This window comes from Haliotis asinina, chromosome 2 (assembly GCF_037392515.1).
Source record: "Haliotis asinina isolate JCU_RB_2024 chromosome 2, JCU_Hal_asi_v2, whole genome shotgun sequence".
Lineage (NCBI taxonomy): Eukaryota > Metazoa > Mollusca > Gastropoda > Lepetellida > Haliotidae > Haliotis > Haliotis asinina.
Window position 1 is genome coordinate 78932808 of NC_090281.1, and position 16302 is coordinate 78949109.

The 16302-nt window shown below is 41.0% G+C and overlaps 1 protein-coding gene across 1 annotated transcript; it reads left to right on the top strand.

Moving 5' to 3' along the window:
• The first annotated feature begins 506 nt into the window (after window positions 1–506).
• LOC137274387 (paramyosin-like) lies at window positions 507–15309 on the top strand. The gene is made up of 15 exons (XM_067807544.1): window positions 507–816; window positions 5636–5692; window positions 6084–6170; window positions 6649–6815; window positions 7129–7207; window positions 7632–7877; window positions 8168–8497; window positions 8813–9029; window positions 9309–9549; window positions 11421–11616; window positions 11833–11961; window positions 12621–12992; window positions 13226–13426; window positions 13692–13853; window positions 14328–15309. The coding sequence occupies exons 1-14, from the start codon at window positions 715–717 to the stop codon at window positions 13848–13850; spliced, it is 2583 nt and encodes an 860-aa protein (XP_067663645.1). The 5' UTR covers window positions 507–714; the 3' UTR covers window positions 13851–13853; window positions 14328–15309.
• Window positions 15310–16302: the final 993 nt, after the last annotated feature.

The window sequence follows — 16302 nt, forward strand, 5'->3', positions numbered from 1 at the left end:
GTCGAAAATTGTATATTGATAATTTCTCTTCTGTTTAAATCATAAAAAAAATACTTAACCATATTTTTGCTGTATAGTCGGTCCATTTTTAGCTCAGATATTTTCTGTTCAAGTAAATATCTACTCCAAGCTTTTGTCTACGTAACTCGGTTGCTAAGGACTTATTTGGATTCGCATATTTGTTGAGTAAATCGCGCAAGCTAGCAATGGTTCTCCCCTGACGGGCCGTGTTTCCACACAGACGTTCTTACTCATCCCCGATAGGGGCGATCCCATTCCATATATGGCGCATGAACCGACTCAACATTAAAACACTGCAAAATATTAAAGAATCACGGAATAAACTTTCCCTAACCTATTTATTCATAAATCACTAATTTCTCCTGTATTAAGATTTTACTATTTCGCATTATAAAACTGGGCGAGCGCCATTAGGAAAAGGAAAAGGGGGTTTTCCTTCTTTGACTCGTGCGGGTATCATATTACATTACACGCGAGCATTCTTCCGTTCAGCGCCACCTAGCGGCCGACCAGAAATATATAAACTGTAGGTAACGGGTATTTAAGGAATTTCTTTCGGGCGTTCAAGCTAGTCTGACTCGAGTACAGTCGTCAGCTAGTACTGGTGCCGAGCAGTAGGAGGGATCGTCCGCTCCGTTTTCGTTTGTTACTTCAATAACATTTGTGTGTTTCTCATAGAAACTATAAGCCACCATGGACTACGGGGATGTATCTTCAAAGATTGTGCGTTCGGTTTCGCACCGAGCCTACAATGTCTACAGGGGCTCGTCACCCGCCACCCAGAACAGACTTGAGGTAGGAACATTAGTTTTGTGGTAACAAATGATAACACTTCACAATAATATATGTAATCAACATTGTTCTTGTTCAAATCGTTGCTTTTGAACTGAAAGTCCAGCTTCACAGTTTGGAAACTTTTCAAAATGGTTTCAAATGATGATTATACGATTAAACGTATATGGAAAACGATGTCGAACTGAAGGAAATGTCATTTGAAATGCTAATGCTTCTGTATACCTACACACATATTGTTATTGAATCAGCAAGTGGTAGAATAGGATACAGATAGCCGTGTTCGTGCGAAAAATACTTCATTTACGTCAAAAGTTTACCGAACCGTCAACCATTGGTTCTCATTCTGTTTCATGGCTAGCGAATACTTATACAACCCAAAGCTGGATTTTCTGTTCCGTTTTGAAGTTATTTCTTCATACTACTTCAGTTGTTGCAGTCTTAATCAAATAACTATTAAACTTGTTCAAAGCTCAGAGAAGTTTTAATTCCGACATTAGGTGACATTGTTATATACTTGTTTATCGTATATATGCTATATATGTGACTAAACAATTAACAAGCTTTTGGCTGTGATTTCGTATCTAACCCTTTGAATTTAATCAATTGATTAGAATCATCCGTGCAATATGTTATTGATGGGTACGCATGCACTGCATATACTGAGATGAAACTGTCCGGTAATGTACTTGGGATATTTGCTGAGCAACCTTTAAGCCGTGAAAAGTGAAAGATGGAAAAGGGCCGTGACGGTTGGGTGTGCGTCGATATATGAAAACCAGGAATACCTTTGAAAATAGGCATACGCTATTGTGGGTGAGATGGCACAGTAGAAATATTTCTAATAATTATGGTTGAAATAAAGGTCCACCAATGGAAAAGAATTGGAACTAGCACGTAAAAGGTAAAAGTAAAGACAAAATGAAAATATTTAACATTACAAGATATAGACTAAGCGGAAAACCAGATCTCGACATACTCATGATGATAGCATTGGATATACAATGACGTCATAATTCGTCTTAAAGAGGAGCGTGCAGAGTACTGCATGATTATCTTATCATTCCGCTAGACGCGGGGGGTGTGAACAGGGGGAAAGCAGGGACGGGGGTGAGGGCATCTGTTTCTGTCAACCACATGATAACACCCTCTGCAGTGGCGCGATCATATACACTGTTATCTTGGCAATGCATAGGGTGGTAGAATTCGGGTAACAGTTCTTGTTTAGAATTAACCGTATTGAATTCTAACCTGGTATTACGTAAAACATTGTCCATATCACAGAAAATATATACATTAAGGGTTTAAAATATGTGAATAAAATTGTAAGAACATTAATAGTAGTATTTTCCCGAAAATCACGGAACCTCCCAAATGACGGTCCACAGTCCTTATTACTTTCCCTTCTATCGAGTGCTTTCTGCAATACAAACGTCTAAGAGAATCAAGTCCAGAGTTACCTTGGTTTAAGGTCTGAATCAGCATCTCAGTGAAGTTCCTTTTTAAATCAAATTTAGTTAAATGTTTCTATGAAACTTGCATCTATTCGGAGACACTCTTACGATGAATGCGCTGAATTCTATAAGAAAGGAAGACGGGGCTGACATTGTTATTATTTGCTGACACAAATGGTTATAGTACTCCTCACACCAGACAAACAGTGCAGTCAGCACATTCCCCCATCATCCTGCTATGACCTGTGTCGAGGCCTCCTGTTATGGGCATCCCTGATGAGCTTCAGTAGCTAGCGGGAATTATCTATTGGTGTACCGTTACACGGCACTATAAATAGATCTTCTGCCTCCTACCTAACTTTCTCCTAGCAACGAGTGCCTACCGCCTGAGGTAATCTGACAAGGAGGTGTATGTGCTCGATTCATCATCGCCCGTACCTTTTCCAGTTCGTCTTTCCGTAATCAATTCACGGATCCGCCATATTGATTTAATAAGTGAATAATACAAAACATGAAATCAGAGAATACTTACACAAATATACTTTGTTTTATTTTTTATTGGAGAGGTAAACACTTTTCAGAATGAATAAAGGTGTTTATAGTTAGGATTACACAAACTATAGTTGAGAGTAATATCAATTAATCATATAATAAGTATGCTTCTAGAATTAACTTTACACATCCCATATGCATAACGACAGGATAAACATTCTTACATTCCCTTTTCTTCCCCATCGTGTATGAATATACTTTCAGTAAAGTGTATAAATTAACAGTATAAATTTTCAGTTTGACAATTTCCTGAATCTTGGATTAATGCAGACCAGGATTACGTTATCTATTCAGGCGGAACATGGATACACCTGCATTAAATTGGATTAAATTCAAGATGGCGGCTGGACATAGCATTGGATCGTAATGGTGGATTTCTTCATCTACCACATGCTCTGAAGATAGAAACTAGATTTATACATGGATTAGCTCATCATTCAATGGGTACTGCTGACAAAACACAAAACATATTTGTCAGTTTTATTATCGTGGAAAACAGCACCGACTGGTACCGCTAATCTTAAATGAGGGCGCTGGCAACGGCTATAAATAGACATCGTGCCTCCTTTTATGGGCCGCCTGTGTGTATCTGACTGAAGTCATCGCTTGTCTCGTCTGCGTGTACTAAGCAGACGTGAACTTATCTCAGTCGTCTGACGTAGGAAAGTTAAGATGCACTTCAAAGCGTTATCAGAATACAGAATTTGGTTTGCAGTTGCTCTTACCACCTGTTGAATAGTTGAAGCTTCTGGTGCCAAAATAGTGTTCGTTAGAATCAAGCGTCATCGAACTGAACATTACACAACGACACAGTGATTAGGCTAATGACCCTTATGATTATTCTGATAGCACCTAAGGTCACACTGATCAGATTCAAGAAGATAATGTGCCACCAAATCCTTCAAATACATTACATTATCTATAAAATTTAGGACCAGAGGAGTATCTCAAAACAGGAAATACAAAAACTGAACCCGAGTCACATAATCCAAATAAACAAAACAGAAATGAAGAATGAGTCTTTATGACATGGACTCAACAGGACAGCATTTTTTCTGTGTTCATGTAATATTTAAGTCTTGGGTCCAGCTCCCAGCACAATCATCAACACAAGGCTCAGAGCAATGACACAGTATCCCTTCAATATCGTTTGTTTGTTTGTTAAACGCCGCACTTAGACATAATAACGCTAAATAGAGACTCCCATCTATACATATTGCACTGTTGATTGGTCTCGTAATTACGTGAAAATTATTTTGCTTTTTTCTATTTATTTTTACTCAGCACTTTCTTTTCATGTTTGTTTTCTAAAAGTAACACATTTATGAAAATATACGAAATTCAGGTGTTTCATCGACAACCAACCCATTTTACATGTTACAATCTGCATACTCGTTTGCTTGCATATGATACTATGTTCATTATAATGTACTTAATTTCTTTACTAATAACTGTTAATGCATTATAATGTTCGTCTCTCTAGAAAACTGAAAACCTTGTTTGAATGTGAAAACAAAATATTCAGAGGATGCAAAATTGCGAATATCGTAGGAGACTATTTAAGGTATCTAATCTCTGATACCATGAACACAAATGCTATGGAAAGTATTTACTGTAATAATAGATTCATTTTATTGTCAGTGGATTACACGAAATAATGTCCACGCTGCTACTTATCAGTAGTCACACGCGGAGGGGCGGTGGGATAGCCTAGCGGTCACCAGGCTTACTCACGCCGAAGACCGGGTTCGATTCTCCACATGGGTACAGTGTGTGAAGCCCATTTCTGGTGTCCCCCGACGTGATATTATTGGATTGCTGCTAAAAGAGGCGTGAACACAAACTTACTCGTATGAGGCTCCCAGGCACCGGATACACCTGTCTGCGTGTCAGTTGAAACAAGGTTTTGTGTTTTGGATGTTTGTAGTGCAGCAGCCTTGGCCATCACTGAGGTTTAGCTCTAGCTGTCCAACTCTTGCACTAACTCCAACAATGGCTTTGCTCTCAGGTTGTTAACGAATCACGTGTCCACAATACCCAACGACAGTTTGCCCAAGATGAAGAACATAGGTTTCAGGTACTGTGTAAGTGGAACGAGTGGCCCTCTTTCTCCCTTTACAGTTAGCTCCCTTTAGGGATGTTTGCTGTGACCAACCAAAGACCGCTTTACAAAGTTGATAGGGCCGGATTCATCCAGAATTGAATTTTCATTGCGAAAATACAATAACTGGCTAGTTGACGTCATACTCTTGAATCCTTCTCTTTTACTTTCTAAATATATTCAAACTTTCTCCATTTCTGATCTCATCCTCGGCCACGATGTTTCGGTAGGTGTGACTCACCACGTACAATGTTTCCCTTGCACCGCAACCCGTTTTAATTCCTCCACGAAATGTACGAACGATGAACAGTTTATCTCCTCAATGAAAAGCTCCTCTAAATCCCAACAACGACATTTTTCCATACCGCAGAAGCTTTCTGTTGTTTGAATTTGTAGTTTATAGTTCGTAGCATGACGTATAACCATTTACCCATAAAACACATTTTAGAATGTGTATTCGTATATTGCATGCATTGTTTAATTCTTTTCTGTATGGTATACAACCAGATTAAGCTTTGTAGTTTGTATGAAATCGCTCCGTTTTAAAGATTCTGTTTTGAAATGCAAAAGTTTCACTTCCTTTTTATATCCATTTCCATGTTTTATTACTTTTTATTTGCCAACGTGTATGGTTTTAAGTATTTCGCACGAATGATGTAAAATCATCATTTTAAAACAATTTCGTGTTTCAATGAATTATGCTTCCTGTTGCCAGGCACGCATCAGAGAGCTGGAGGATTCCCTTGATATCGAGAGAGATTGCCGAGTCCGAGTAAGTACCACTGACTTCATCAACACTTTCCTTTTCGATTCTTCAGGACTAGATATACTTAAACAAGATTGTTATAACTTGTGGTCATGAAAATAACTCGTACATATTATCAACCTTATACGCTTTCTCTATCTCTATGTGTGTGTGTGTGTGTGTGTGGCTGTCTGTCTGTGTAAAGAATAAACAAAAGGTTATCCAACTGAAAATATGATAAGTGATAAACAGTGTATGTGTATTTTTTTAATATACAATAGACTTTCACGATCATTGTGATGTACTTAAAAAGAAAGAAAACAAATATTGACATCGTTATGAAACCTGTAATAAAATGCAAACAAACTCACGCACATTAAATCCGCCTATAATATCTGTCGTTTTCACCCCAACACAGGCTGAGAAGAACTTGGCTGAGATCACGTTCCAGTATGACCAGATAGCTGACAGACTGGAAGAGCAGGGAGGAGTTACTGTCCAACAGGTCAGTGCCCGTGGCCAATAGCTGTCCATATCTCCCACCAAGACCCGCAGGATTCCTTCCTGTAGTCTTAGCCATTGGTCACGACAAAAATGTATCATTTAGATACTAGATATTGTTGGTGGTATTTACGTGTTATTAATTCTCTTTCTTATGAGACATTTGGGAGTATATACATTTGGCGTTATTCCTTATTCATATTACTGAAAGCCAGAGAATATTCAGACGTTATTTGTCATTATTTTATAATTCTGAAGAGAGCAGTTCACATTTGTTAGTGTTCCTCTTCTCTTATATTTTCATTTAGTGTGTGTGTAATGTAAGGTAATTTATAAATAGTTACAACAAAACCTTGCTTATAGACATGCTAGAGACGTTTCAGTTTACACGGTCTTTGAATGTCATCAATTTTCATCTTGATCAACGACGTTTATCAACAGCATGCGGTTATTCTAACACTATTAAATGCGGCTTCTTGCAGATCGAGATCAACAAGAAGCGTGAATCTGAGTTGAACAAGGTACGAAAGGACCTGGAGCTTGCTGTGATCTCTCACGAATCAGCAGAGGCCAGCCTTAGGAAGAGGAACCAAGAGACGATCAACGACCTTACTGACCAACTCGAGTACATGACTAAGCAGAAGAACAGGTCAGTAGATCCCTACAGTTAGTACAATGTAATTGTGATATTGTAGATGAAGCGGCTTAAATCCACTGGGTGATCAAGTGACATGACTTAGATTCCTAAGACACTTGATGTTCCTCCAAATGTACTCCGATGACACTGGACGTTTCTCCAAATGTCAATAATGTCATAGTTCCACTCATAATTACAGGCGACTGAAATAGGTTTGGATTGTTGTTTAGTGTAGTTCACAATACGTAATTATATTTGTTCTTCTCGTGACGAGGAAGCATTAGGTTGTACTGGTACAAGTTTCATTCCATTATTTGCTTTCCAGAACCGAGAAGGAGAAGCACCAGCTTATCATCGAAATCGACACCCTTCAGGGATTGAACGACTCCCTTGCCAAGGCCAAGGTATGAAGACATTCCTCCCCACAGTAAAACTTTGATGACATGGATTGATTAAATTTTAACTGTATGGCATCTTTTTCAAAAGGATTGAATAACATCACTTTGATTTTCTTGTACAATATGAGACATCGCGGTAGCCCATTGGTTAAAACGTTTGCTCGTCACTTGGATGACTCGAGTTCGATTCCCCTCATGGGTTCAGAGTGTAAGGAAGTTACGTGAAATGGCCGGAATATTGCTGAAATTGGCATAAAACCATACTCAGTTATTCAGTCTACTAGGGATAACAGATTCCATCGTCTACATCATTCTTTTTTACTGATATTACCATACGTAAGAACGTAAGGCGTGTAGACTCGCATTTAATGCACTTGAAATGAATGTCATTTACCAACCCGTTGCACAAATAAACTTTACCATTCACCAGAGTTCTGCCGAGAGCCGTGCCGAAGGTCTCCAGGGATCCGTGGACCGACTTAAGCTCCAAGTTGATGACTTGACCCGTCAGCTGACCGACGCCAACAGTGCCAAGGCTCGTCTTACACAGGAGAATTTCGATCTGCAGCACCAAGTGCAGGAACTGGACAGTGCCAACGCCGCTCTCGCCAAGGCCAAGTCTCAGCTTCAAGCTTCAAATGATGACCTCAAGAGACAGCTTGATGACGAGAGCAGGGTAAGAGTGAATTCCTGGTTGGGGCCCTGCCATTTGACAGGCTTCTTCGAAATTTCATCTTGATAATAATCTATGGCTTCGTCGAAATACAGGACTATACTTTCCTCATTCGCAAGGCGGTTTATTGTCTCACGTGTGGATGTATAACCAGTGTTTTTGGAATCCTTGAAAATTCGTGATACTAGCTACTTTCCAATGTCATTTCGGATGTATATCCTTGTTGTAATTGCTGCGCAATGGTTCTCGAATTCTCGGAAGAACACCTCAAACGAATCCCTCTTTGTTCACAGCAAAGACAGAACCTGCAGGTGCAGTTCACTCAGCTCCAGAGCGACTACGACAACTTGAATGCCCGTTACGAAGAGGAATCCGAAGCTGCCTCTACCCTCCGCACACAGCTGAGCAAGGTCAACGCCGAATTCGCCGCTCTCAAGGCTAGGTTCGAGAAGGAACTGATGGCCAAGACCGAAGAGTTGGAAGAGCTCAGGCGCAGACTCAACACCAGGATCGCTCAGCTTGAGGATGAGTGCGAGGGACTTCGCGCCAGGAACAACAACCTGGAGAAGACCAAAGCTAAACTCACTGTTGAAATCAAAGAACTCACCGTTGAACTTGAAAATGTAAGTGATGATGTAGACGAATATGGCGAATTAATCTTAACTTTTGAGTAAGTTAATAACGAAATATAACCTTGAATGACTTTTAGTTTCCTCCTATCGATGTTAGTTGAGTACTTGTATTGCCATGAGTCCGGTTAGCCCTGACTGGTCCCATGTAGTGAATAAAGTCTAAGACTAGCGTCACGTCCGGTATTCCTCCGATTCGGCTGACAGAGGGTGACATAATTCAGATAGTATGCTGTTGTGTCCAAGAATTAGATTTGTAAGGCGTCCACATGAACGCAGTATCATGTATCATTCTTTCCTTTGTTTTAGACTCAAATCATTGTCCAAGATCTCACTAAGAGGAACCGTGCCCTGGAGAATGAGAACGCAGCGCTCCAGAGACGTGTCGATGAGCTTGGAGCTGAAGTTACCGCTCTCAGAGCTGAGAAGGCCAATCTGGAGGCTGAAGTTCATAGACTCAAAGTTGCCAACGCCGAGCTTACCGAGCGCAATGACAACCTTCAGAGAGAGAACAAGAACCTTTCCGGTGCGTTAGTCATGGCTGTATTTCAGTAGTTCGATAACTGTTCATGCAATCGTGTGTAGCTGAATCAAATTATAAATTTTGGAGACATTTTTCACATGATTCCTGTCCAAAACAATTAGGCAATATCCTGCTAGTACTGAAACATACAGATAGCACAAATAAGATGGTGAACAACACACGTCCACACGGCACCTTTTGAAAACGCTCTCACTACAACGCTTATCACCGACCTCACTTCCGGTAAAAGCGAAGGTTTACATATATATGATTATTTTCCAGATCAACTCCGCGAGGTCACGCTTGCTCTGAAGGATGCCAACCGCGAGCTGAACGAACTTCGCCAGATCCGTGCTCAGCTGGAGATGGAACGCGATTCCCTTGCCAGCCAACTCCGCGATACCGAAGAGGCGCTCAGAGATGCCGAGGGCAAACTTGCCGCCGCCCAGGCCGCTCTTAACCAGCTCCGCATCGACATGGAGAACAGACTCAGAGAAAAGGATGAGGAGATCGACAACATCAGGTGCGAGAGCTGTATGCCTTTGAGAGAGTTATCTCCCTTTGTGGAATCAATTTCATCTCATCGATGAGATTATAATACCGTCCATAATATTTGGCATACAACTACCAGCGTGTAGAAATGCTTTGAATGGATTGAACTATTCCAGTATTTTCGAATTTCACTATTACATATGGATCATATTTTTTTCGCAAACTTCAACGAAAAACAATATGAATGTATCCTTCTCGAAACAAATCACAAAATGTTCAACGAACTGTACAAAATTACACAGGTTTAGTTCTTGTCGAAATTTCTACTGCTAACCAAACAAACCTTCTGTGACGGGTCCAAATTACCTTACCCGGATACCCGTTTTGTTAATTCATGACATATACTTTGCAAGAAATGGCAATAGATCTCTTCTTCACCTCGGAGGCTAAAATTTCGAGTTTTTCAATATCCCAAACACGTATTAGATTGAAAAGATATAACTGTAACTTATGGCTAAGTACAACTTATATAACCAGGAAAGAATAACACAGTACATTGTATAATCAATTAGTCACATGAACATAACGGGTCCGGGTAGCGAGACCCGAGTCCAACCCAATAACCACCCGTTCCGAGTATCCGGGTTACCTGTCCCAGCCTATGAACTACCAGCAGTTCCTAGAACAGTATACATGTAGTTGCGCATTAAATGATATTTACGGGCTGAAACGAGATACATTTGGCTTTTGTAGAGAAAACTACCATATTCGCGATGTCATGGGTTCTGGTATTTAAAGGTGTTAAAGGTTTGTTTGTTGAGTTATTTCTCAGTTTCGGCAAAACATCCCCTCTGGAAATACGCTGCAAAAACGAATTTGTGTAGGATACGATATTCTTCTATCGGTTCTTTGATAGTAGGCGAACATCTGTATCGTTCTATCCATTGGTGTATCAAGGCGTTTGTGCATTCCTACAGTCTAACTGTTCCTACATGATCAAATTCTAACACAGTCGGAGACAGGTGGTGGTTACCTTCTGGTCCTGGACGGTTGTTTCTAGAATTCCTTTACGTCATTGCTAGAGATTCTGGTACCAAACATCTGCTGTAGGCTCTTTAGATTGCCCTCTGGTATTTGTCCCTCGCCGCGTTTTTGTTCTGTAACTGTAATGCTCTGCTAAAACAGGGATTAGTCTCTTCGCTGATTTGTTTGTTTCGGATTGAAGCAGAAATACCTTTCGGATTAAACCAGCGATTGACTTGTGTCATAATGGATATGCGCCAGGAAATTCTTGACATAAGCGAAAAGGAAATGATGTAAGATTAATAATGTGATATTTGTATTGACCTTCTGTCGATTTCAAGGTGATCGTGTTGGTGGTGGTTTGATATTGCTGAGGACATTGTCCAAACCCGATGCCATGACCTTCTCCGCGCTTGAAGCAATTGTATCTGATTTTAACTGTGATAATATACCCCAATCATAGATAGAATTAACATTTTGAGTTTGGCAGGTTGTTTTTGTTTTGACCAAGTAATAAGAGATTCACACAGAGCGTATACCAATTTGTCAACTGATTAAGTCCTGATGTAGAAATGCAAGCACAGGTGTAACTCAGCTCGTATGTTGTGTGGCTTTGATTGATTTCAGGTTAATGACTTGAATATCTTTCCACACTGAGTCATCCTTCACATTTGCATGACTGTTCAAAGTTATATGTATAGATTACGTATTTTAGATACTGCTGTATATTTTTACATCTTGGAACGAAAACGTTTCACCACTCACGTTTATGGCCCGCAACACCCTAATGGCACTTTTTGAGAACCATCTGCTGCTACTTTTTCACCGACCTCACTTCTGGTACGGCCATCATTGACGTTCACCTTTCGACTGTCACAGGAGAAGCAGTGCCCGTGCCATTGAGGAGCTCCAGCGTACCCTCATCGAGGTTGAGACCCGCTACAAGACCGAGATTTCCCGCATCAAGAAGAAGTACGAGACCGACATCAGGGAGCTTGAGGGAGCTCTGGACAACGCCAACAAGGCCAATGCTGAATATCTTAAACAGATCCGCGCCCTGCAGCTCAGAGTCAAGGTAGGATTCAAGTGCCTTCCTCTTTGTTTCTCAGACTAATAAATGTTATTTGAAATTATCGACATCATTAAGTGTTCTACGAGCAGTTTAGAAATCACCCACTAAATTAGAGTAATGACAACACTTGAAACGATTTATCTCCTAATGTCCTCACCTAGTCACAAAATTAATCATCCAATCACGCATCACTATTGAGCATGTCTTTGTGATATGCAGGAGCTGGAGGTTCTTCTCGAGGAAGAGCGCCGCCTGGCCGATGACCTCCGTGGCCAACTGTCCGTATCCGAGAGGAAACGTATTGCCCTTCAACAGGAGGTTGACGATGTCAGATCTCTGCTGGAAGCTGTGAGTATCTTGGCATAATACGTTCACAAAAGCACTATGAATCGTGTTTAAAAACAGCTGATCACGTCTTTGTTTTCCTGCTGAGACACACGGGATTAGATGAAAGGAAATAGTGGAGACATATGTGTACCAACTGTCTCAATCGTAACATTCAGAAATTATTTGACTTAATGCTCTAAAAATTCTAGGACTGCAGCAATTCAGTTCGATTCATCGAAAATCGAATCTGACACCGCCGTTTCGATTATTCTATAACCATTATCACTATTTCGATTCGATATTTGAGCACTAAAAAGGCTAAACTTAATTGGTTGAGGCTGGGCTAATTATCCAAAGAGAACTGTTGTAAGTAGACATATATCGCACAGTTTGCAATGGATTTCACGCTAAAAATGCCGAGTTAATGAAATCTGATGTTTTTACTTCATGAAGAATCTAAATTAAAATGATCAAATCGAGAGCCCAGTATCAAAAATCGAATCGAATCGAGATCTGAGTGAATCGTTGCAAACCTAATAAATTCATTTGTCTGAGCTTTGTTTCTGATTGTTAATAATGCATGAACTCAACCATTTAAATCGGAAACCATTGTTAACCTGACAATCATAATTCAGTTGTTGGAACTATTACTAGTCTGTATAACATATCATTTCTCCCAGGCCGAGAGAGCCCGTAAGAATGCCGAGAACGAGCTTGGTGACGCCAACGCTCGCCTGTCCGAGCTCCAGATCCAGGTGACCTCCCTCACCAACGACAAGCGCCGCATGGAGGCCGACATCTCCGCCATGCAGTCCGACCTGGAGGATGCCATCAACGCCCAAAGAGCCGCCGAGGAGAGAGCCGACAGACTCTCCAACGAGAACGTTCGTCTGGCTGATGAGCTGAAACAGGAACAGGAGAACTACAAGAACGCCGAGAGCCTCCGCAAGCAGCTGGAGATCGAGATCCGCGAGATCACTGTCCGTCTGGAGGAGGCTGAAGCATTTGCCACACGTGAAGGCAAGAGGATGGTTGCTAAGCTCCAGGCCAGGGTGAGTACTAGATGCCACGGTGTTCACAGCGTTCTGTAAGCCTCCACTTCGTGTACAGCGAGCCTCTTGGCATTGTGCTGCAACGGGGAAAGACTTCTGTCCCTAAAATGCCAATTTGTACAAACGTCTGAATGATTAGAGCGGGTGCAAGAAATATACCATTAATCAATTAGGACCTGTAGTATTTGTGTATACATAGCAATGCTGAAATCATGGTATATTTGATATTACAGATCAGGGACCTTGAGGCCGAGCTTGAGGCTGAACAGAGACGCGTGAGGGAGGCATTCGCCACCAGCAGGAAACTGGAACGCCAGCTGAAGGAGCTCCAGATGCAGACTGATGATGACCGCAGGATACTCGCCGAGACCATGAGCATCAACGATCAGTTATCTATGAAGGTCAAGGCATACAAACGCCAGGTCGAGGAAGCCGTAAGTACAAACATGCTATGTATGAAGAATCATTTATGCAGTAACAGCTGATGCTTTCTTACCAAGAGGGGTTGGTGGGGTAGCCAAGTGGCTAGAGCGTCCGCTTGTCCAAAGAAGACCCGGTTTCTCACGTGGGTATAATGTACGAAGCCTATTTCTCATGACTTCGACGAAATAATGCTTGAAATTGCTAAAAGCGATGTAAACCCAACACAATCACTCACTCAGTCCAGTGACGTAACATATGCATTCTCTGGTCTTACAGGAGGATGTCGCCAACCTCACAATGAATAAGTACCGCAAAGCTCAGCAGCTGATCGAGGAGGCGGACCACAGAGCCGATACCGCTGAGAAGAACCTTGTCGCCGTTAGACGGTCACGCTCCATGTCTGTTACAAGGGATGTCAAAGTCGTCAGAATATAAACGGTAGGCTTCGCCATAATGATTGTTTCCTAGAGAGACGGTCATAGGTGATATTCAGTGCTCACACTATGGTCGTGACAGCTGTGTTCGCCTCTGTGAAAGTTGAGTAGCGCGATAAAAGCTGTATTTAAAAAACAATAAAAGCATGTTGGATTCAGCCAACACCCACTGTTTCGAGTCGGTTTAGGATCTTTGTTTACATATATACATTTATCTGGGTTCATTTTAAGTCATTTACAATTCTCGTGTGTTTTTTTTTCAAACCCTGCCTGAGCCTGAAGGACACTGTTGTTGGCCCTACTTTTCGCTTTTTTCTTCCGTTTTTCCCTTAAAATATTGCTAGAATTAAGATAAATGTGGCGTAAAATATAATTCAGTCACATGATGAATACTATTACACGCGCAACGATAGTATTGTCTTGTTGAGGGGGATTTATTTACATGTACTGTTCCTGACACATTTTCGTTTCGTTTCAGGATCCGTCAAAACTACCTTAGTAGATGACGTCAATTGTACAAAGTTACTCGCAACCCCGTCCTTCTATCTGTGTAAATTTCTTTGGTCTTTATGGCAACGCGTTGAGTTTTGCAAGCAACCATGCGTTTATGTTGCATGTGTCTGGACTTTACATAGAAGGGACAATACGTTGTCATGGAAATATATTCCTCGCCAAGGTTACTGAAGCTCGGCACGGCAGAGGGCTCTAAGAGACGTGACGTCACGGCAACATCCTCGACAGATGAAACCCACCTTCTGGGCAAATTGAAACCACGTGCGGACTGGTTTACGCGACTAATTTGCATTTTGCAATGCAGATAATGACACGTGAACATTTTGCACGTGACAGTATCCACTCGTCAACACTGCCAATTTGTGATGTACTTCCTCAAACATTTCAAGTTTCTTAGGACTCTTCTGAAGACCACGTGACCCTCTGATACGGCTGAAAATATTTGATCTTCTACATTGTAATATTCTTTCAAGTGCAATATTAGTTATTTAAACTTTTATATGTTATAAAGATTCATTGTGATATTTATTGAAAATGTGAGAAAAAGAAACAATTAAATATTTTTTCTCAGGATATCGTTTCAGAATAATGCGGAGATTTCTAAAGAATAACGTTAATTCGATTGGACTGTTAAGCTCTTGTACGCATGCACGTGCTGCTGCAATGGTACATCCTGATTGGCTTCATCGCCAGACAACAACCAATCAATATGTGGCTACGAGATTCATATAGCCAATAAGTACAAATACGATCATCTCACAGTGTATTTCGATTATTTTCTTGTTTTTTGTTTTTATTTGATGACAAGACAGTTGTAACATACATGTTAGTCGGATGACTCGTTTTGATATTGTGGCTTGTCTAAAACAGCCAAAAACATTGAAATTTCTATACATGTGTATGAACTATTCGCATCGTCAAATAAACGATCATTGCAGCTTTGCTAACAGTGAATTTCGTCTGTGTTTGTTCATAGTGTACCATAATACGTCGCCATTCATACCTTTGCCCAAGGAAGTCACTAAGGGCAATGATATCCCGGTGCGGGTTTGAATCCCAGATTCGGATTACCTGTGATTAAGGGTTATTGTTTAACATGTAGTAACATTACACTGAACATTACCGAAAGAAAATGCAAGCCCGTTTTGCAGATGACACATTGTTTAGATGAATTAAAAGAAACCATGTATTTAAGAGGTAAAGTTGTCACAACATTATCGATTCACATTTACACATTGTTCCGTGATATTTCGCAATTTGCAACCACAACACAGCATTACAATACCAAAGTTTGGAATGCGAACCCGGACGATATTTGTGTGGCTTTCTAAAGGTGAGGTGAAATGAAATGGGGTTCAACGTCGTTACGTCGAATACTTCGCCCATATGACAATGTACATGCGTGTGGATGTGTGGCTGCTTATACAGGCCCTGACTTCACTGGTTTCATAGTGCGAGCTCAGATACCATGCCGCTGCGGAGCATGAAGACTACACCACACCACGAAGGCGATATGGCTTTTCACGACAGCTTGTTTGTCTGAATTTGTGAGGGAGGGAGTTCAGTTCACGCAGCTTTGAACATTTAAATGACACCATGTACCTCACTGTGGCATGTGGCGCCAAAGATTCCTGGTACGGCAAAGGTCACACCAAAGGCATGTTACCCTGCATACCTATAACATATTCTGATGAGGTCAAGGGAAAGTGAAGGCTCATAATCAGGGATAATCAGCCATTCACAGCCAAGTTGAGGAGACTGTGCGACTAAGTGTGGACTATATGTGGAGACCTCACCGACACGTTCTTACATATGAGCATTAAAGGCACAATGTCTCACATTTTCGACTATATTTTGGCTTATACTGCACATACTGGGGGCCTATGCACTTTTTTTGTGACGCAATAAATGACTTATTATCCCTTACGACTTGCCTGAAC